General features: G+C 42.1%; 2 protein-coding genes across 2 annotated transcripts in view; one reads left to right on the forward strand and one right to left on the reverse strand.

Moving 5' to 3' along the window:
- Positions 1-2,624: 2,624 nt before the first annotated feature.
- Positions 2,625-3,561, forward strand: LOC108892879 (gamma-crystallin S-like). The gene is made up of 3 exons (XM_018690655.2): positions 2,625-2,708; positions 2,841-3,083; positions 3,289-3,561. Exons 1-3 carry the CDS (start codon positions 2,700-2,702, stop codon positions 3,559-3,561), a joined length of 525 nt encoding a protein of 174 aa, XP_018546171.1. The 5' UTR covers positions 2,625-2,699.
- A 1,072-nt stretch (positions 3,562-4,633) lies between these two features.
- LOC108892826 (potassium voltage-gated channel subfamily H member 3) overlaps positions 4,634-23,583 on the reverse strand; it is a 29,490-nt gene continuing 10,540 nt past the window's right edge. The window contains exons 4-15 of the mRNA XM_018690553.2: positions 22,718-22,863; positions 21,664-21,922; positions 20,608-20,765; positions 18,625-18,832; positions 16,938-17,315; positions 16,314-16,513; positions 15,232-15,481; positions 11,986-12,200; positions 7,800-8,074; positions 5,877-5,986; positions 5,708-5,760; positions 4,634-5,592 (exon numbers count right to left, since the gene is read on the reverse strand). Coding sequence (XP_018546069.1) covers positions 4,840-5,592; positions 5,708-5,760; positions 5,877-5,986; positions 7,800-8,074; positions 11,986-12,200; positions 15,232-15,481; positions 16,314-16,513; positions 16,938-17,315; positions 18,625-18,832; positions 20,608-20,765; positions 21,664-21,922; positions 22,718-22,863 — 3,005 coding nt within the window. The 3' untranslated portion in view covers positions 4,634-4,839. The remainder of the gene's footprint in view (positions 5,593-5,707; positions 5,761-5,876; positions 5,987-7,799; positions 8,075-11,985; positions 12,201-15,231; positions 15,482-16,313; positions 16,514-16,937; positions 17,316-18,624; positions 18,833-20,607; positions 20,766-21,663; positions 21,923-22,717; positions 22,864-23,583) is intronic.

Here is a 23,583-nt window from a genome sequence, read left to right on the forward strand (position 1 = left end):
TTTAGACATAATAAAATTGAGAATTGAATTTGTTCTTTTTTTCTCATCATAGCAATAAAAGACAAGATTACATTGACTCACTAATACTTGGTATATCCAACATGTTAATGCTGTTCTTACCTGTCTGAAGGTCTAGACACGATGCAGATAATCCAGAGAGGCCTATATAAAAATGTATTAACAATGAGAACATGACTGCTCAGAAGATAAATCCATTAACACAATTAAAGAAGGTAACTGTTAAAGGCTGAAAGCTGGTGCAGACAGGAGGTCAAATGTCAAGCCAGTTAAAGAGTCTATAGTGTCTTTGTTCTCACGGGTCCATACAGCAGAAGTTTAGAGTGAAAGTTAAGTGAAAATTAAATCTGACTGCAATCTGAGAAAATCTAATCTTCTAGTTATGAATTATCATCCCAGAAGTTTGTTGTTAAACTTTTACAATTCTGATCTTAATCCCAGAAATTGAAGTTTACTCCCATAAGTGTGGTACAAATGTTTTTACCTCAGAACTATCTAACTAAACCTAAAGCTTCCCATTTCATTTTTCCCACTTATATGATATTATTGTACAGTATGATTATATTTCTACAGTATAACTTCCCCCTTTAAAAGGGAGATAAGACCTTGGACTTCCCTGAGAATTGATTTCATATATCTCCTATCCATCCATCATTTTATATGTTTATTTGTGTGTGCGGGCCTGGGTTTCACCGGCAGCGGTCAGTCAGCGTTCCTTGATTTATTCTAGATGGAAGAATAGTCACCTATCATTACCACTCAGCCTGTCTGCCTTCCTGTCGCTCCTCCCCTGTGGTTTGTGTGTGTGTGCGTTTGTGTGCGCGCTGCCAACACTTGTCTGTCCTGCATCATCGTAAGTATCTTTGACAGCTCACCACAAGTCGCTCACCATGAGTAAGAGGTGTGTGTGTGTGATGGTATGCATTGCAATTAAAGTGTGCTTTCACAATACTCCAGTGAAAACAAGCCAGCTCCTATTACCTGTTACAGCAAATATTGATGTTCCGCACACATTTACGGTCTCTAACTACCATGTGGGGCTTTATATGTGCTTACCACAGCATTTCTGATTTACTTTGTAAGTAGTGCTGGCTGAAACGTGTGTGGTGTGGAAGGTGGTGGACACTGGTGAGCAAAAGCTTTTTCAGAGCAGAGTAATTATTTCAAACAGTACCAAACTTTTGCTTGGGAGAGTTTCAAATTGCTTTTAAAGCACTCAATTTGTGTCTAAAACGGTTTTTATGTTTGTCTTTCTTTTAATCATTTCAAGTGGCAGACCTCTTTACTTTCTTTGTGTATGAAACATGTGCAGTCCTGTCATCTACTAGGACTGCAGCTAATTATTAAATTCATGACAAATTGATGAATCGGCTGATAAAGCCATTAATTGTCTGGTCTGTGAAATGTCAGGAAAAAGTGGCAAAAATTCCATGAATTTCCAAGAAACGTCTTCAAATGTCGTGTTGTGTACAACCAGCAGTCCAAAGCCCAAATATATTTATTTTATCATGATGTTAAGCCAAAAAAACCACAGCAAATTCTGACATCTGGGAAGCTGGAACCATCAAAGGTTTGATATTTTTGCTTGAAAAATTACAGAAATGATTGATAATCACAATAGCTGCAGACTCATTTTCTGTCCATTGTTGCAGCTCTAATCTATATATTCCCTGTTTTCTTAGTTCATTCCATTCGACACAGATTATACTATATCTCACTTACAACTGTAAAGAGCCTGGATGTGTGAGAGGAGGAGAGTGGGACTTGTTGTCTTTTCAGTGTGGAAATGCTGCCCCTTTGTGGTGTCTTTTGGAATCACATGTAAGTAGTGGCCTGCACCAGACATGTACAAACACTCTGCTCTGAATAATATTTCATGTATGATAGGATTTGTCCACTAAAAACTACTTCTCCTAATATATTAATATCCATATGTTAAATTCAAAAGTTGAACTGCTGAACATCAGATGATCTCACTTGTGCGAGCTGCATATTGGGCCATGACTGATGTCACAAAATCATCTAGTGTATATTTGACTTGATATGAAAAATACTGGCATCTAGACCTGCAGCTAAAGATGCATTACATTGACTTCAGCATGTGAAGCCCTTACAATGCACATAGGTATGTATATACTGGCTGAGGGTTGAGCTAAGTGGTGTTTTCAGGTAGGTTATTAAAGCGACTTTGTGTGTTTCCAAGCTCAGTGCTGCTGTTGATGATCATTTGTTGGTGCACACAGGGAGCTCAGATGCTGATTTGTTCCCTCAGTGCACAAAAAGGCAGAAGGATTTGTGCCCCAGTCTTAGCTGGATTAAACAACCACTACAATGTAGCATTTATATAATCATCAAATAAAGATCCATCATGTTTGTACTTATGTCAGAGTCTGTGTGTTTTTGTGTGTAGTGTGTTTACAGTTGGTCAGTGGTTGAGGTCTTTATGCAGTGTAATCCCAAAGCTTCTTTCTGGAAAACATGACGAGCAATGGAACCACTGAGTCAAATTTTGGATCTCATTCTCATGACAAAGCAGTTGTCCCAATTACAGAGGGCTCGGCAGGTATAAAAGAGAACGAGGGCACGTATGAGTGCACATGCATACACACACATACAGTGTTTAGATTACGTAACGCACACATTCAAGGGAGACCGCACTGTGGAGCACAGCTAGTCCCAAGATGGGCAGGGTGAGTAGAGGTGACGTTCAAAATCACAGTTAAGCGCTGGTGAGAATGAGGCACATCTGTTGGAGTTTTAATAAACTAGATATTGGCTAGTCAGTAAGAATTTTTCATTATTTAATTACTTCCATCCCTCAGATCATCTTCTATGAGGACAAGAACTACCAGGGTCACAGGTATGAGTGTGACAGCGACTGCACTGACTTTCACTCTTACCTGAGTCGCTGTAACTCAGCCCGCGTCGAGAGTGGGACCTGGGTGATCTACGAGAGGCCAAACTTCTTGGGTTACCAGTACGTCCTGACCAGAGGGGAGTACCCGGACCACCAGAGCTGGGCTGGCTTCAACGACAGAGTCAGCTCCTGCAAGATGATCCAATTTGTAAGACTTCAAACACAGATTGTTGATTTGTAGAAGACAGGGTTTAAAGATACAGTAGTCAGGGTATATAGTTGATCACCGGCCTGCTACGCTATGCTGCGCTAGCTTCCTCCATTTTTACACATTTTTAGAGATATCAGCCTGTAGTATCAGAAACCAAACTGGGAGCTCCCACCAGACTGTCTTCTGCATCATCTTCCCTCAGGCCAGCGGAGATCCTTACATGATCCAGCTCTATGGTAAAGGGGACTTTGGCGGCCAGGTGTTTGAAGCCACTGAGGACTGCCCCTCTGTGCTGGAGAGGTACCACTGGAGGGAGGTTCACTCCTGCAGGGTCCTGGGAGGTTGGTGGGCCTTCTACGAGCACCCAAACTACAAGGGCCTGCAGTACCTGCTGGAGAAAGGCGAGTACCGTAAACCAGTGGACTGGGGCGCTGTCTGCCCCACTGTCCAGTCCTTTAGAAAGCTCACTGAGTAGCCACTTCCTTCTGGTTGCTGATTGGCCCATGATTGACACCTGGGGGCCAAGATGCAGCTGCAACCAATGCTACAATAAACCTGAATGACGAGTATTACAGAGTTGTTTCATTACCGTGTGTGAGTGTCTGGTGATGTGAGTGCAGTGTGCTACACATCAGGGATAGAGTGAATGAAACATCATTATCAGATCATTAACCTTTGTGGCTAAAACCCACACACTTTGTGTTAATGAGTGTTAATGGCAGAGTTGTGCACTCAAGTCTGATGACCTCAACTTGAGTCAGACTCAAGTCATGAATCTGGTGACTTAAGACTTTGTTTACTCCTGAATTGTGTCATAAAAGAAGTGCAGTACTATATATTTTTGAGAAGTTGTGGCTGGTCTGAAGCTTATATTATTTTTTATATGATACTTCATTTAACAAACAGTATTTATTCTGTAAATTAGCTTCTATGTTCTTAAAGGACCATATTGGCGTTTGTGCATCTAATCACTTAAACATTCACTTTGTGAAATGTTTTACTGTGTTTTAGCAGCTTGGATGTTTAAGTTGTGTAATCCCTCACAATGAACATCAACTCTGCAATAGTTTTTGTCAAAGTTGCATCACTGCTGTGAGGTGCATACTTTTCAAAATCTACCTGCAGACTTCCGTTGTAACACCATGCAACATAATCTAAAAAATTCCAATCCTTGATGCTCAGCGTGATGAATTACACAACACGAGCACGTTTCAAGAGTCTGAGCTGAAACCAATCCCCAGCATCTTAACTGATGTCCCAGTGGACTGACGCAACCTGGAGAACACTCCTATATCACTGCAGCGATGTGGGAAGATGAGGTTGTTGTCACTCCAATGGAAACCAAAAGCTGTTGGTAGTTTAGAGTGTAAATTATTTAGAATTACTGAGCTTAAGTTGGCAAATTAAGTGCTCTAAGCTTCTTCTTCTATTTGTTGGATGTACCTTAAAAATCAGCGTCAGATTAAACATACAGAGTTCTGATCACTGGATTAGTCATCTTGCTGTTATATCACTCAGCGTATGCAGAGGGGTCAAACAAATCAAAATGAAACTGTAAAACAAACTTTTATTATCAGATCTGCTTACACCTGGTGCTCATGATCATAGTTGATAATTATTTAAAATCGATGTATTTACATCGTAACTCACATGCCAAACTCTAGGCAAATGTCATGCAGTAAGTTGTGTGGCATGCTGGTTCTGTCTGTCAGTGCTGCGCCGGTGTCAAGGTCTTCCTCTTCTCTGTTTACGCTCACGGCTGTCCTTCGTCGATGAAGCTGAGCTGGGTGGTTTGCTCCCCCCAGTCCATCTCCTGCAGGTTCAGGAGGGGTTCTCGGGATCGTGATGCCATGCTGGAGGGCTGGAGGTGAGGCTGGGAGAGGGAATGGGGATAAGACTGGGATATGAACTGGGACTGAGGCTGGAACTGGAGGTGGGACTCAGACTGGGACAGGAGCTGGAGATGGGACTGAGGATGTGTTTGTGGCTCACTACCAGGTCCCGACAGGTCTACCAAAAGGGGGGTGATGGATGACGGGTGGCTTGATGAAGAAAGAGAAGGGATGGAGGAGGATGAGTAGGGATGTGGCACAACTGTGTGCTCATGGGGAGAGCTGTTGAGTGATGGGGGAGCTGAGCGATAAGAGACTGGGGGAGTCGTGCTGGTCTGATGAGGAACTAGGGGATAATGAGAGGCGATGGTTCGGGGAGGTGAACACTGAAGCGGATCAAACTCTCCTTGTAACACCGTCATGCTCAGGTGAGGAGAGGACGGTTCAGGTGCCGGGACGGGTGGAGGATCTTGATTGTCTGAGCAGTCCACTGGTGCGTGTTGGGTAAGAAGGGGCGGGGCCGGGGAGCAGCCGTGTGAAGACATGCTGAGAGGCGGAGTCACAGCACTGGGCATCAGCAGGGCCGCGGGGTTGTGGAAGAGAGGTTTGAGAAGACGCGTCATTTCCTGCAGCTCCTGGCTGACAGCAGTTACCTGACGGGAAAGGACGCTCATCTGAAGAGAGGGAGGCAGATGGAAGAGTCAAGTCAAACTTTAGGTTTAGTTTTCTGATGCTCATAATCAACAGTGTGACCGTTTTTCTCTGTCACACCAGTATTACCTGTCTTACCTCATGTTTTAGCTTGGCAATAGTCTCCATGGTGTCACCATCATCATGGGCCCCTGTGGATGTGGAATGGATTAGTTAGTATCTCTGAATCTCAGCAAGGGCTGATATTGGCATTTAAAAAGAAAAAGGAATGTGGTCCAGTCTGATATATGTATGTGTGTGTGTTAACCTGAGGTAGGTGAATCAGGGCTGGGTAAGAAAGTCTGAGTTGCAGCGGGAGAAAAATCAAACTTCTGAGCTGCAGCGCTGTGATTTTCTGCCTCGATTCCATCCACAAACCTGACGACAGACACGAGGAGGGAGTCAGTGAATTTCACACAAGACATGAAGGCAACAAATTCAGAACTGCTGCATTAAAATTCTGGTTTGTAATTTGTAAACTTCAAGGTAAAGTATGGGAATAACGTGATAACTTCAATCTCCAAATTTTGATCATAACTCTGCAGCATATCGTGTAAAGTCTCTTCTTCTGTGCTGTTCAATCATTTTGTCAGAGGGCAGCAAAGCTAATAATAACCTAATCAGTTTTTGACTTTCTCATCAGGGATGAGACTCTAAAGCACTGGTTGATATCTTCAGTAAAATCTAATTCATATGGGTATCGACTCTTTTCTGTGTCTATTTTTTCACCTTAATTCACTCTCATCCTTATCAGTAGTGGGTCTAAACAGTTCCCTCTGCAGGTGGAGAAATCAACAGGGTTATCCACTTTGGGAACATGAACATGCTCAGTAAAATTTATGGTAATTTACTTATTAGCATATGAGATATCTTGAGAGCAAAGCTGACATTTTAGCATGAAAGTAATGCTGGATGAAAGACCATGTAGCATCCAATCATTATTTATCTAAGTGACAATTTTACACAAATAATAGTTCTAGACAAAAGATAAGAGACTAATAAAATCATAGGGTTCATGAATATTGATTATTACTCAATCTGGCTTGTACCTGTGGAGATATTTTGCTCTGGATCAAAGTTTTGGTCAGTTGAATCTTGGGACTAAAGTGGATCTTTTCTGACTGAAGAGTGTGTTAATTATGAACATAACCTCCTACAAAACATGCAACAACACAGGGAACCCAACACAGTTGGGTGTTTTTACAGTAGTGTTTATCATAAACAAATCAACTACTATACTGTTAAGAACTTGACATGACATTTTCTGTATTTGCATTCTCATCTTTTCAAAAAACACACTGATCTCTGAGAAAGTTACCTGCCTCTGCTCTCTATAAACTCTATAAAGTTCATCGATATGTCAAATTCAAAACCATGACTTGCATACTGAACCTCCCTGTGACTCCACCATGACAGCACTTATGGAAATGTTGCAGCTGGCAACAGTCGGTAGGTCAGAGGTTGTACTCAGTGAGAGCAGATGACGGAGTGTTGAGGAAAAGCTGCACACACCTGCGTACTAATTACCAACCAGAATCCAATACGCTCACAGTAATAAAGCTGTGTCCACACTGCACCATCACTGACAGGTGTAGTGTTACTTAACTGTCATTTTACATTCTGTCATCTCTGGACCAAAGACAAAATATTGTGTTGTGCTGTAAATTCTCAGGACCTCTCATCACTCTAAACTGAGCCTGCCAACAATAAAAATATTGATTTCATTTGACCAAGATGTAGTTTAAGTTTTGTATACATGTCATGTATGACAAAATGACCATTTAAATATCTAAATTTAGTTTTCTTATTGAAAAGTAAAAAAATAAAAAGCCAAGATCACTGAAATTGGTCTTTCTGTCCCTTGCTGTCTTGCAGGAGGACAGATAGGATTGTTTTCCTGCTCACGTTCACCAACATATCTGTATCTAACCGACACAGTGACACAATTTATGCTTGTGTGCACCCTCACACAGCTGCTCCAAAATAAAATGATTTCACCAGCCCTGTGTCTGCTGCCACCTCCCCAGGGGCTCAATGCAAATTAGCCTGTAGACAGTTTGTGTTTATGAATAATTTTACAAGTCACAAGGAATGCAGGTCAAATTCCCACTGAGGATTATTTGCTACCACTTGAATAAACTCCAAGCCAACACTAAGTACCCAGTCAATAAATCAATGAATGGCTTCCTACCGAGGGCTGAGGTCCGACTGCAGGCAGCTGAAGCTCACCACAGGGATCTGCAGGCTGGCGGGCCGAGTGTGATCGCTTGCCGGCCTGAAGGGTCTTGGCGGCAGGAGCGGAGAGCGCAGAGGGGAGCGCAGGGGAGAACGAAGGCCCCGGCCCAGCCTCCCGAGGGCAGGCATCTTGGGGAGAGGGGAGTGTTCGCCCTCGGACCCTGATCCCTCTTCGTCCTCTTTGATGGAGGGAAGTTTCTTCATGATTCCTCCGTTGCTCTCGCAGTCGGCCTGAAGAATCATGGCAGATGTTTAATTATAAAGCTCAAAGTTTAGCTTAGCTTCATGTGGCTGGTGAAAACATGACAATAGGTTTTACCTCCAGGTTGCAACAAGAAAATGGTAACATTAATCCACTACTAAATACTTTGGTATATTTCAGTTTTTAAGGGCCCTAGTTAAAGTTTGACTTAATAACAGAGTTAAATCGCTAATCCACTGCTGAAGTAGAAAAGCTGTTTCAAGTTTGGATGAAATATAGGTCACTTTTAAATAAGACAGTGCTGCTCTGAATCTTTGTTTAGTATCAAATGGAAAACATTGCTATAGAAGACTGTACACAGACAACATGTCCACGTGGGCCACATATGGATCAGAGATACTGTCATGTCATTTTATGATGGACAGTTTTATTTTGACAGCCCAGATAGGGAGGGTAAAAGCTGCCCTCACATAGGCCCCGGGTGTTTCTATGTTTTATTTTTGCCACATGATGGATGTATGACAGCCAGTACAGAAAGCTGAGGAGTGCTGAGTAGTATATAAATCCAAATATTCCACATTTAGAATTGATTTTCTCATTGTGGAAAACATGTCTGTTGTGCCACTGCAAAAAAACACTTCAAAGAGAAAAATGAAATGGTATTTCAATATAGCCAACCTGATTTTTGTTTTCTGAGATCTTTCTGGAACTGTCTCACCATCATCCACAATTCACTTTAATTTTTTGCAGTTGTGTGCGCCACTTATAATTTCCTCAAATTACTTTTTTAGTGTGCATGGTGACAATTTCAGTGTCATTCTGTCACTTTTCCACTCTACAAACTCAAAGCCTGCTTGAATTCAGTAGGTAGTATGGAACTGGGACACAGCTTGTGGATTAATGAGAGGTCAGAAATAACAGCAGTTTTCAGGTGGTGGTGTTCTTTGACCAGATGGGGGAGCTGCTGAGCTTTTTAGAAAGCTTTGCTGAGAGTGAATAGTTGCACTTCACAATGGCTGCGATGGTGCTGCTGACATCCATTCAGTTTATCAGCAGCGCTGCAAAAGAGCGATCCCATTGAAAACCAAACAGACCATTCACTCCCTGAGACACGCAGCTCTTCTGAAGGTTCTTTATGATCTCAGATTAAAAAAAGACACAGAGGACCTTTCTAGAGATTTAAGACTCCCAACAAGTCATAGTCAAGTAAAATTCCTACAGTCAGCATCTTGTTACTGGTGGATGATACATGTATTTGTGGGAAGCTGTTACATTAATATTCCCTGCACCTTCTCTGGACTGAAATTCAAAGCTGATTAAAACACGGGGCAAACAAATCCCATCTCCCCCCTCTTCTCCCTTGTCACCACCACCCTTTCCCTTCTCTCCTATCTATTTGTTGTCTTCTCCATCCAGTCTTAGGCTCACGTGCTCGGCTGGTATTTTTAGATCACAGAGGTTTAATTTTAGCAGAGGTCTGCCTAGAGGGGATCTGAGTAGAGAAGGGACTGTTTGGAATTTCAGTGTGTGTCTGTGCATGTGTGTGTGTGTGAGCAGCACGTTCCATATTTGATATGCAGCACAATAAGGCCATCAGCCAATTATGTGTGTGTCTTTGTGGGTGTAAAGAAAGAGAAATATGTGCTGCATGTGAGAGATCTTGCCTATTCATACGTGTGTGTGCGTGTGTGCGTGTGTGCGTGTTTTGGCCCGAATACTCGTCTGTATCATTCAGCAAGGACAAATGTGCTGTGTTATGGTATGTCAGAGTGTGATGCTGCATGTGTGAGCGTCTGTGTGTCGGCACGTGAATGCAAATATCAGCGAGGTTCCTTCTTCCTCTTCCTTCCCCCCGCAGCTTCCTTTCATCCTGATGTTTTCTCGTCTCGTCTCCATCTGGTTGTTGCTCTATATTTATCCAGCCAGGGATGACCCCACCCCTCCCCCACCCATTTGACAGAGCTATTTTTAGTCCCATGCCACGCTTGGTAGAGGATGCACCACTGCTATCGCTGTACATGCATATACAGTAAGAGTGTGTAAGGTGCTGACAACTATATGAATTTCATTTTCAGGCTTGTTTTAAAAGTGTCATTGAGCGTCGGCTACAGAAATCCTTGCAATCATTTCAGATGAGAATCAAAGTTTAGTTCCAGTTTTACTTTTACCCTCTGATAGTTTCTGATATAAAATGGAGACCCAGGAACACAGTGAAAAGCTTGTCTTGCTTCTTTTTTGTGCCTTTGATTGATTTATTGTCCCTACTGCACTTTGCTTCTTTTGTTAACTCTGCTGCTTTTTATTACTGTCCTGCAGCTTCTCTCATACTATAATTTTATGTAAATGCTTGTCAGTCTTTTTGTCTGTTCTATTCTGCTCTTGAACTGATTTTGTTTACCTCCTCAATATTTGTTTTGAATGATGTTTTAATGCATTCTTTTGCCTCGTATGCTGCAGTTTGAGCTGCCTTTGTTTCTTCACTCAGTTGGCAAACCTTATGTTGCCTTTCGATGCTATTTCAGGATTTTATTTTTTAGTTAATATTTAGTTTCATTTGTAACCGCACCTGGCTAGGTAATGGTTTGGCATGTAACTCCCATAAAACCACAACATGTTGTTTCTATACTCGGGGTTTCATACAGATTAGACAAAGAGATGTATCATAGTAATTAGAGAGCTTTACAGGTGCTTGTAGGCTCTTGTAGCAAACATACACAAAAACTGTATCAATCTTCTCTCCTAACTCTTGGCAAGACTGCGAATTAGCATGATCCCCATAACGCTGGAAAAAACTTGGTTATATGAATTGTGCAATAAATGCTGTGTAGAGTGGTATAAAAAAAATATCTCTAATGATCTCTAACTATCACGTGGCCAGGTTTCGGTCCCATATTGGCTCACATACTTGAGCCAAAACACAAGTCAATAAATCATTATTATATACTGTCTCATCTCTGGATGTTTGTCTTGGATCTCTGCTCTAATTAACAGACTTACTCACAGTGAAAATGTGACTTATTTCTCCGTATATGCTGGTTATTCATGTGTGTGCTACAGCTGAGATCCATCTGTAAATCCCTGGCATCTGAATCGTCCATGTTTAGCTCACGTCTTTATCTGTTGGCTGCATCTCAAGCAGAAGCCGTGGCTTCCTCCTCACTCCCCATCCAGATGGCTAATCCTTTTCAAGTGCAAAGCCATCACTCCAGCATTGCGTAAAATGTTGGGTGGAGGAGGTCACTGCACAGCTGAGACTAATCTAAAAAACAGAAGGACTCTTCTTGTGGATCTAACCCAGAATTTTCCTTACAGCAATTTTAACATGAGACAATCCCCAGTGCACTTCTACGCCTATCAGTGTGGAAATATTAATAACACTAGTGATAATAATACATTTACAAATAAAAAAAACACTGGGCTGCATCCAGGCAGCAACTATGATTCAGATTGGAGGTGAGTTGTTGCCCCAAATGAAGCATCTCAAGTGAGGGTAAGATGGAGCATAAGATCCACAGGCAGACTGACTGAACATCAGCAGCAAGCTCTCAATGTGCCAATCCTCACTTATGGTCAACAGCCATGAGTGGTGACTGACAGAACGATGACTTTCCTTTGGGCGTCCAGGCAAATTCTTAGAGAGACAGCCAGCTTGTTGAAAAGAGCCAACTGAGGTTGCGTCTGATAAGGATGCCTGACAGCGTGTTCAACTGGGAGGAGACCCCCGAGCAGACCAAAAGGGATTTGGCTACATATCCCATCTGGCTGGGGATCATCTTGGTATCTCCCAGGAGGAGCTGGAGGACGTGGCTGGGGAGAAGAACATCTGGGATCTTTAGCTTAGCCTGTAGCCACCACAACTCGATGAGTGGCAGGAAATGGATGGATGGATATCAATCACATGGTTTTAATGGACTCATTCAAGTATCAGTCGTCACTGTACCTCGATGTTGTGTCCTTCCCGGAGGTTGTACGTCAGATCGTGCTGGATCTCAGTGATGAACTTCTGGGCATAGTCGGGATAGAGGCAGAGCACCTCGCGGAGGCCTTTGAGGCTAATGTACTGCAGGTCACAGTAGGTCAGGGCCTTCACACAGGCGTTGGTCTTAATCACTTCCTCCTGAGTCAAACAGTCAGAGCCAATCAGGTCACCCCGACCTGGAAAACAGAGACACAAGAGACAGTCAGAGTAGTTTGGTCTCCACCTTAAAAGTCACTGACGATAACATTAATATATATTTGCAACACCAAAGTGCAAATGCACCAAAGTGGTCATTATCTGTGATTGGTCAGTTACTTAAAACTGTTGGTGTACTGTTGTTACGGTTACATGCACAAATCCATATCAAGCTATATGAATTGATCACAACACCATACTCATTCATACCCAATCAATCCAGAGTGTTTATCAGAAATAACCCCAGTAGAACCCAATGCAATTACCCTCCTTTTTCTCACTTCAACTGTCAAACTGTTCAGCCTAAAGCATGGTGAGCAGAGGGATTATATACACTATTATATTAGTGTTTAAATATACAGTTTGGGATACAGATGGACTTTTGTAGATTAGACTAGAAGGCCTGTATTATTCTCTTTTCTCTTTTTATTTCTGCTCCCTCTCTCTACCTCGCTGCCTTCTCCAGAGCTGTAAATCCAAAGTGGCAATGCCAAAACAATTTGAGCGTGTGTGTGTGTGTGTGTGTGTCTGTGCCTGTGTTTGTCTGTGTGTGTGTGTGTGAGAGAGAAAGAGCAAGCAGGAAAAATTGGAAAAAGAAAAATTGAATGTGTGAGCAGTGTGTGACAAACTTTATGCATGGGAGAAAACAAAATGCGTGTGTCTATCAGGGAAATATGTGTGTGTGTGTGTGTGTGTGTGTTTGGCTTTGTTTCTGGGGGTAAAATAACACAGAGACGCAGAGGAGGGAGGGGAGGAGAACGTGCGTGTTTGTGCATGTTTCAGTACCCACATGCATGTGCGTGTACAGTACATACACAGCAGGTACACCATGCTAATGAGTCCCCCCTCTTTCCTCTGTAGGCAGCAGCCACTTCATTATTTACACCAGTTAGATCATTAATATGAAAAACAGTGTTGCCAATTTGCTCCCTCTGCTTTATATGGACCTGAACTGATTCCAGTGATGTTTGTGAGTCTGTTTGTGTTTCTCCATTCTGTTTCATCCATGTTATGCAGAGTAGTAGGAGTGTCAGTGTACATGTTGTAGGACGAGGCTCTGGAGAGGCTCTTATTCTGGAGGAACTACTCTCCTACTGGAGGCATGTGGTATTTTGTTAATTTTGCATATGAATGCTGTTTTCTGGACTTCTTGAGTTACATCATTTTGCCTGGAGGGGACTGTGTTTTTGTATTTCTGATGGTATTCGTAAGTAACTTGAATATTATTTGATTAATAACATTGAGGTGTTTTTGTAAAGTTTGGTTTGTCAGCATCACCCAGACCCATTTTTCTATTTTTAGTGTAAAACAACATAACATGCAATTCTGACTTAAAGCTGTGATCATTTTTAAGCCTCTTTTAGCTCTTTGTTTTGGTTTTCTGGCCTGAGCTGTTGAGCATAAGTGAGCATTTAGCAGTGGTGGAGACCAAAACCAAGCTAAAATGAGAGTGAAAACTGGATTTACAATCATAACAGTCAAAATACACGAAATACACATTGACAGCATTGACATAATATATCAATGCTGTGTTTACAGTTTGTTCCACTGCTGCTGAGTGGCAAATGAAATAAAGCTATTCATTAATTTATGCATTAATGCTGTTTACAGATTTCCTCTAGGGCCTCTGGAGGCTCCTCAAACAGTCCCATCAATCCCTGGGTCACACTCCATCTTTTACCTGATGGTGTGTGAATTGTTTGCCCACAGGAATGGTTTAATATAAGGATGATTGCTTTTTTTTTTTCAGAACTGAGCTGCTCTTCTTCATTATGTTCCTTTTCATAAAAGCTGACTGGCTGGCTATTAAATGCTGGATGTCTAATAACTCATCTTATGCTCATAATGCTCCAACCAGACACTAAAATAGACAAAGGAGAAGAGGTCTTTTAACCTCCATTCTCACCTCTTCTGATGGCACAGCTGATTTTTCATAATTTCTTTTCTTGTACACATTACTTAAAAAGCACTTCATGGTCTCAGCGTATTTCATGCTCCTACACACAAACTCTGTAAAACTCCACAAGAAGTTTTGTAAAAAAAGCAACTTATTTAAAATGTCTTGTTTATCGTATAAACAGCATATACTCTATGGTAACTGCTGGTGCAGATTGTTGTCCTCTGCAGGGTTGTGCAGCTTTTAAAGGTGCAACTGAATCCCTCAACCAGTCCATCAGTCTGGGGTGGTAGATTATCAACAAAAGCTGAATCAGCGGAGTCTCTGACATGTCTATTTCATCAACTTGGAGATGAAAAATGAACCTTTCCCAGTTAAATGTCTCATTTCTACTTATGAAAGAAGCATGAATTCTAGGATACGGGGCTGTAGCGGTGGCTACTGGACATAAAAAGAGGTCCCACAGCGCCCATGGCTGGGCAGCTGAAGAATGTTTTATTGACTTGGCTCCAATGATGAACCTCCACAGAGGGATATTTGGCACTCAGCACAACGGTGACAGTTGCCCCTCTTCTTCCTGCTGCACTTGGATGCAGATGATGGATTATGAGTCGCTGGAATCTAGAAGGGCCTTTATAGTTTGGAGTCCAAGACAGAGAAGCCCTTCAAGATTCAGGTAGAAAAATGACTCACTCAGAGTGTTGGCCCAACAGGAGGCTTGGCTCAAAGCCCACACTGTGAACACAGGCCACTGATGTACTTACCTACTTCTTTAAACTGTTTGTGGGCGAGCAGGAATGAAAGAGGATAGAAATGGATGGAGCCAGCCCGCCCATATCATCTCACTGTGGGAATGGGTGCTGTCCATGGTACTGAACCTCAGTGGTGTTGGCTGTGTGATATGGGATGTCTCTGCCATTAATTGTATTGTAAACTGTTATGGTTTTATTATTTAATATGTGCAATTCTACTGCCAAGTTATCAGAAATGTTTATTCTGATAATATTATTTCACTTCCCGGAAGTAAAATTTTAACACTCACTATAGATGTTTTTAAATCACATTAATAATTTTCATGCTGAAAAATATCTAAAAACGTAAGCTTTGTTTTTTACCCAGTATGGCCAACACGGTGTTATCCTTCAATACTTCCATGGAGCCCGAGCACACAAAGTAGATGGCCTGGAGGGCGTCTCCCTGGCGGATGAGGAACTCCCCGGGAGCGCAGAAGGAGGTCTTGATGATGAGGGAGAGGGAGCGCAGACACCCCCTGCTGGCCGATTCAAAGAGCGGCAGCTGCAGCAGCTCCTTGTTCAGGTGCATGGCGATGTCGGCTCTCAGCTCGTCTGGGAAGTCCTTCAGCAGCTGTGAAGGGAAAACCGACAGTGAAACAAAGGCACAAAAAATAATTCGATTACGACTGTAAATGGGTCGCTATCTCTTTTAGTTTTAGAAACTTTTTTCCTCTCTGTGTCATCATTTGAATGTGAGTGTGTGGGAAGGTGAAGGTAACAGGCAAAATAAAACCTTTCACCTTCCCACATAGTCACAACCAACTGATCCATGCATGTCCAACAGTTCCTTTCAAGGTTTAAAGTATTCTCTCATTTACTCACATATCACCCATAACGGCAAAACTTCACAAGAGAAAGTTGTGGGTTATTACCTTGAAGCCTTAGCGTTTGTCCACCATCATGTTATCTCATTAAAAAGGATTATCTAGATTTGTAGCCATGGTAAAACACACCAAGACTGAGTTTAGTGTCTATGAGGCCATTAATCCATGAAACTGAGATAGCTGCCTCAGCGTGATAGAACCCAAAACAAAACCCAAATCCTCTCAGTAACTTTGAGCCATTTCTTTAGTTTGCCTGGAGGGCAAGTCAGAGGATTTGCACTTTCAATTTTAGAAGCCAATCCAGCTGATCCCATTGTGACTGACAAGGTCAACCCAAACCATAGAGGTCATATACCCATTTTAGAAAGTTAAAGGAACAGTCTAACATTTTCAGAAATATGCTTGTTTGCCATTTAGAGTTCCCTAACATTGATATTAAAGACTGATTTCAGTTTGATGGTCCCTGATGTGTTTAGCCTAGCTTAGCACAGACATGGATGCAGGGGGACACGCTGACATTTCATCAGTTAATGTATCTTAATTCATTCTGTCATCCTTGATGCACTGAGTCCCTCCTACCTCGCTGACGTCGATGCCGTTGTTGACAGACCAGGTCGTCTGGAAACACTCCATCATGCGTTGCTCGAGAGCCTTGGGCAGCCGGTGCACCCGGATAAAGTCCTTCAGGTCCTTGGTGCGGGTGTGGTAGAGGGAGCGGCGTGAGTACATCCTCTGGATGATGGCGGTCACATTACCAAACACCACAGCATGCATTAAAGCTACAGAGGAGACAGAGAAAGAAACAAAAACACCAGAAAAGCTGTCTTAGTATAAGAGTTCTAGCAACAGTTCAGGTTTGGGTAAATTGCATAATTTTTCTAACTGGGTGAAATGTGTAGTTTGAGGTTATGTTCTGAGGAGATTTAAACAGGTTTAATTACTGAATAAGTGGAGGATCTGGCTACTGCTACCCTTTGTTGGTAATCAACAGTGATTTGTGCCACAGGCAAAGTTGTGTTGTTGCCTTTGGCTGTGTTTATGCCTTTATGTCCTGCCCTTGCGCTCAAATTGATTCAACTTATTCTCATGACCCGAGGCTAACAAGTGTATAACAAGTGTGTATAAAATCCAAATAATAACAAAATAATTTGGATTTTATGTTTGCACTGAAACAAAGTATGATAGGTTTGGTGTTTTGCCCACCTCCGATCAGCATGGTGCAGATGGAGAAGATCTTCTCTGAGTCTGTGTTGGCTGAAACATTGCCGAAGCCCACACTGGTCAGACTGCTCAGAGCGAAGTACAGTGACGTTACATAGGAGCTCCTGACAGATGGTCCGCCACTCAGCGTCATCCCCGAGCCGTTCGGCATCCTCGCTCTGGTCCTGCTGCCGTTCCATTGGCCCGAACCCAGCAAGCCCGCCCCGTTCAGCGGCTCCAACCCTGAGCCATTCCACTGGCTGAAATTGGCCAGTCCTGCTGTCATGGTGCCCTGAGGTGAATCAGAGACTCCCAACAGGGAGGTCAGCGGTGCCAGGAAGTATGGCGTTCCCAAGCGTTTGGCAAGTTCGTGGAGCCAGCCTGGTGGGGGAAGAGGGACAGTCCAGTAGAGTTTGTCAGTTTAATGAGGATGCATCCATGCTTGTTAGATGACCTTTACTAGCAGGCTTCATTAGCAGCGGTAACAAGGCTGGAAGGGCAGAGTAATTACTTCAGTGTTGGTGTTTGTGTATTTGGGAGAACAGGCCAAACACACTGCACGCTAGCATTTCAGATAATGTCAGCTTACATTTACATTTACACATGGAACAAATAATTGTCGAGCCTTTTAATTTGTCCACCTCTCTGCATTTTTCTCCTGTTGATACTGACTACTCAGACCTTGTGATGGACCTTTTTTTGTTTGTTTTTACGATTATCAAATAGCAGCTTTTGACTATTCTGCAACTAAGGTTATTGGTTATTATCATTAGGTTATTTACAACTGTGTACACTACATGTGAGATGCCTCCAGATGAAGTCACTCAACCGCTAAACACACAAGTGCCAGCTACGATGTTGACTTGATGGCAGATGTGACCAACAGGCATGCTTTGTAACTTTCAAGAAAGTGAAGATGTCACAGAGGCAAACCACACCTTGTAGACCCAACCCTGACTGTGGTTAACAGATAGATGGCTAAAAGAACAATTAATTATAATACTTGAATAATACTTGTAATGAACAGTGCAGCCGCATTTTATTGTTCATTACAGTGTCAATGCTGCTGTCAAGATTAAAAGCACTGTTGACTGTGTAACATTAAACGGACAATAAATATATAATACTTCTCAAGCTGGGTAAGACAAAGCGCTTTTAAGAGCCTTCCATCCCTTCAGGCACACACACTCATTAACCAAGCATGGTGGATCTCTGCCCTGCTCATCGGAAGCAATTTGGGCTTAAGTGTTTTGCCCAATTACCAACCCTACAATTAATGAGTGATCCACTCCTCCACCTGAGCCGCAGTCGCTCCATGTGTGCAGTTTCACCCTCTTGGTGCCTTTTCTGCATCGACCGTCCTCACCTCTTCTCTCGTCATCACCAGGTTTCTGATTTAAATCGCTTGAACAGGATCACCACTGTCCCCACAAGCACCTCACAGTATTGTTGTTATTTGGCACCGGTGAGCACAGCGGGAGGGGAGACAGATCACCATAATTAGAAGTGTTTTCTCAGTAAAAGGACACACACACAGCACATGCTGAGTGTTATCATGTCTTCATGCTCTGGGTTGGTTAAAATCCTTGTTTTGGTCTCCATGTTTGGTGCTAAGGACAAACTGTTGTGTTTTTTAATGGTCACATCAAAGTGTAAAAATGCCACTGACAACACATGAAGAAACACAAACCTATATCCCAGGATGCGGGGCTGTTACTTTCGATCTCACTGCGTCCGATGAAGTACCAGACGCAGGCCATCCAGTGGGCCAGCAGGGCGAACGTGGACATGAGCAGGGTGAGGACCACGGCACTGTACTGCGAGTAACGATCCAGCTTCTGTAGGAGGCGCAGGAGGCGGAGGAGGCGCACTGTCTTCAGCAGGTGAACCCCAAAGTTCTGGGAGAGAGGAGTCATGGGTATTAAGATATGAACACATCTAACTTAAGATTTTAAAAAGTGAAGCTTATTTGGAAAGGATTAGTTGCCCATGGATAGGTACAGCAGGATATTTCCTGTGCCATAAATTAGAACTAGATTTCATATTTAATCTTAAAAGTTTTCAGTCTGGAGCCAAGGGAGGTTTGCAATTAGAAATCACCCATGCACACTGAGAATTTTAATCAGTCATCTCAACAGGGACCTACGATCCTGAATGATCCCACAATCTCATTCAGGGAGCAGAGAAACAGTCAAAACCTTGAAGCTCAGATGAGATAACTAAAAATCCATGACACCAAATTTAACTCAAGACAAACTCAGAGTTACTTTAATTTTAGGTGCAACTTTTGCAGAGAAGCTGTTCAGAGACAATTGCTGCCATTATTATCCTCTGCTAGAAAAATATTCTTGAGGCCCTGAGGTAAAAATGGCTTCTTCAAATGTCTGCTTTTTATTGATTTTCTCCCTTATCCCTGTATTAACTACCAATGCAATTCCTTGCTCATTTTACCAATAAGTGGTCTGTTAATTGAAGCAGCTCCAGTTTCAACACAGCTAATGATGAGTTACACCGTGCTCAGACAGGATTTAATTCTCTGGATACCTGGAAATACATCCATTCAGGGACATTTTAATTAAGTGCAGAATGCACAAATGTGTAAAGACTCATTTACCCCAGCATTAGTCAGTACATTCAGTGTGCTTTACAGAGATCTGACTCCTGTCCATACAGGAAGCTCATCAGGACCTGTTGTCATTTCAGCAACAAGTAAGTATTTTATCACAGCCAGGATTTCTTCCTTATTATTTAATTACTTTGAGCTGAAGTCAAAAGTAAGAAAACCTCAATAAAACCCCCAGAAATCACTAGAAACATTACTCATACTCAACAGTATGTCATGCAGTTCACTCCCTATGTCCATGCCATATGTCTCTATAACGGGGGTAAATTTAAAAAAAAAAAACCTCTCTAATACTGTTGTTGAGTTAAGTTTTGTATGGGATCAATATAATCATTGTTTCACTTTGTTAATAATTAACATCATTTTGTTTGAAAGAAAAACTTATTTTGTGACTGTGCAGATTCCTCTGCTGTGTAGCACAGTGATCCACCATCTATCGTATCTGTTAAACAGCCAGCAGGCTCTACACTCAGCATCATCTGGCTAATCTACTTGCCTAAACCTGTAATTTGTCATCAGCATACTCATTTATCAGCTTAATCACCAGTTACCTAATAATGAGTTTTGTGTTGAAGACACTACAGCAAATAATGAGCCAGAGCTAGAAATATAGAGCAACAATTCTAATGTTGATTTCCTTTTTTCAGATAACAACAACGTTTTCTTTGCTCTTTGTTTCCTTTTTTCTTTGTCTTTGTAGCACAACAGATTTTGTGTGTGTGTATGGGTGTGTGGTGCTGCTTCTTTGTTCACTGAAGGCTCTTTCATGGTCTTATTAAATCAATGGTGAGCGAGGGTCGAACAGCAGGAGAGTGCTATTGATAAAAGAATGACGTCTATTACCACTGGCAGGGCCCCACAGAGCCTCTACATCACGCACACATACAAACACACACACACACTGTAAATTGCACCCTCGCCACACAAAAGTGGAAACACAAACATGTATGACTTATGAAGTGTCACACAGCTCATAAATGTGCACACACTGTGTATAACTTAAAACTACACTGTTTAGCTGTGTGCTCTACGTGTGGATGTGAGACTCACCACACTGATATTGAAGGCGTAGAGCAGGTCAAAGGGCAAGGCAGCAATCAGGTCCACAGACAGCCAGGATGTGACATAGTGAATGCAGATGGAGCGGGCGTCGTACACGACCTGACCGGACGTGCTCACGTAGGTGGTTCGGAAGTTCAACACGATATCTGACACACAAAACAAACAACTTATCACGCTAGTGCTCCTGGCATTTTTGAACCTGGGCCTTATTTTCCAGTGTTTTGGGGTTTAAATGATTGATAGGGACAAAAATCTTTGGGATCAGTGCAGTGCTGAGCAAGAACAAGCAAGAGCAGCTGCTGCAAAGTAATTCAACTGTCCACCTCAATATACATCCACTATTGTTCTTGTTTTTGTTGTGTTTGGCAAAATGATGTATCCGATTCCTACAGAGATAGAGCTTTTCATTAAAGAGTAATATCCTTTTTGTTCAAACAGAAACATTGCTACATTTCAATACCAGACTCCATTGACAAAACCGGTGATTTTAACGTGCAGGACATGTATGGTACTGTGGTGTTGTTTGATACTTTTATTTATGTGAAGAACCTTAAATATACAATCCTTAGCACCACAATGGAATAATACTGCTTTAAAGTATTAGTGAAAGTACAGAACTATGACAGGTTAAAGTTATTTCCTTTAACAAGCCTCCTTCGAGTGGGATTAGTGGACTTGCCAGAGAGGAGACAGCAGGTTTATATAGAGAAGAAGCGGAGATTGTTAAGGAGGTTAAATTAGTGTGTAGCTCAGGAGGAGTTGGACTATGGTGTGGCTGAATGGACCAATTAGGAGACAAGGAATTATCGTTTTTGAGCCTAATTGATTGGAATATATGGACCAGGAGGGAGCTGCCTCTTTAACTGACAGGATGTTAAAAGAAATGGATAGCTGGCGATATGATGCATGGCTAAAAGAGAGAAATGATTGAGAGAATAGAAGAAAATGAGGCCTTTGGCTTAATGGTAAGGCTCAATTAAAACTGATACCAAAGTAAAATAACATGTTTAAAACAAAGAGACAAGCGTGTGGAAACAGTCTTACCAATGATAAAGAGAATTTCCACTAAGATATCGCTGACACTTGGGGGGTTTCGTGCTGCTGAGCCGCCGTCCTCTCGTATCTCCACGGCAGTGAAGCAGACGTTGTAGGGAACAGTCACAGCCACATAGAAAGTGGCCAGCAAGATCAGCCAATCCCAGCCGGCCTTGAACGCACCGTAGTGGAGGAGGATGAGGCGGGACTTCTGAATGTCTGCCACCTTGTACTCTGGGACTGGGTTAGCATTAGCTCCAAGGACACTCTGGGTATGGAGCATGGAAACACACAAACATGAACATTAAAAATGAAGTCACATATTAGTATCAGATATTTGTGTATTTACCACTGGGAGCCCTTAACATGGACGATCTCTGCTTGTCAGCATTTAAACATCATATTCATGGTCTCAGTTGAAACTTGATGATGTAAAGACAAAATAAAATGTGTCCTTCTAGTTTAATGAATTCAAATGACTAACCAGAGCTTTTATGCTAATTTCTTCCCTTTAGGATCCAGTCATTGAAACTGCACTGTAAGGGCAGTTTTGTCTGTTTGAATTTTCAAATTATCATCTCATTGACTTAAAAGTTAAAGTAAATCAGGCTGTTATACCAATGAAGCTGTAGAGCAGAACTGGACAAACAAATTCATCAGCAAGTCTGTAAGATTAATGAGCTGATACTGTATATTGCACTGCTTCAGAATTAAATATGGAGAAAGACTAAAAGTCTGAAATCTTGCTAGTGCCTCCTACAGGCTACAATGTTTGTTGTAATCATGGGGTGTTAAAAGTGTTGCACAGAATAAACAATACACTAATACTTTTGCTATTCTTAGTTTTACAAGTAATCTGACTGAGGACATTGAAATCAGAAGGTTCGTCACCTGGAGAGCATGACTGTGCTAATTCTTCTTCTCTGTACAATTAGAAAGGTAGAGCAAAGACTTTGGGTTAAATTTGAGCTGAATCTAAAAATATCATCATCATGCTTTAAAAAGAAAAAACACAGGTCAAACCCTATTTAGGACAGAAGCTACCAAACACATCATGTCTTACATTGTTGATCTTGAGCTTGCTCTTGGTTTTGTCCTGTTTCTGTAGGTGTCCAGACAGCTGGTAGAGGACAGCTCGACTGCGGCGGCGCTCCATGTTGAAGCCTGGAGGGCGGCTGATCTGGCGGATCTCCAAACCAGTTTCCTCATCTGAAAACAAGGACACAAAACCAGAGAGACATGAAGACATGTAGCCGGAACTGCCATCACACAAATCTGTGGCTCCCGAACAACAGCAAAATGAGAGAATGTATGAAAGTGGCTATTTTGATCATTTCATGCAGGGTTTCTTAGGATAAAATGGGGATCTAGAGTTTAATGCTACTACATCGACAATCAGGTTTGTTGCTGTTTCTTACAGCTGCAAAAATCCAACTATAATCCAAACTGAACAGCCCATACAGCACATACACAGCCTATGGTTTAAACTGTTGAAGCCATACTGTATTTTCATTGCTCCTGTGTGTCAAATGTCAAATGTACTATGACCACTAATGTGTTAGAATCCCTCAACTCAATATATTATTGGGAATCAACAGGCAACATGTTTTGCTGAAAGTCAGCATTCAAAAACAGATATGTGATGATGTTCCCATTCATAATTTAGATGTCCATGAGGCAGGTGTTCACCTTATGATTTTTTTTCTCAACCTTACTGCACCAGAAAACTGCAGCTAAAAAAGTGAACAGAAAAACTTACAGTACAATATATATAAATAATAATAATATATAAATAATCTATCGCCATATTAAGTCTTTTATTTTGTTAGATTAGGTCATGTGAGTGCACAGGGACTGGAGTCAACAGTGCCTCACACAAGGAGGGGTGAGTCTGACTCGTTATTAGCCACTGATGCAGCACACCTGGGG

Source organism: Lates calcarifer, linkage group LG7_2 (genome assembly GCF_001640805.2).
Source record: "Lates calcarifer isolate ASB-BC8 linkage group LG7_2, TLL_Latcal_v3, whole genome shotgun sequence".
NCBI classification, from domain to species: domain Eukaryota; kingdom Metazoa; phylum Chordata; class Actinopteri; family Centropomidae; genus Lates; species Lates calcarifer.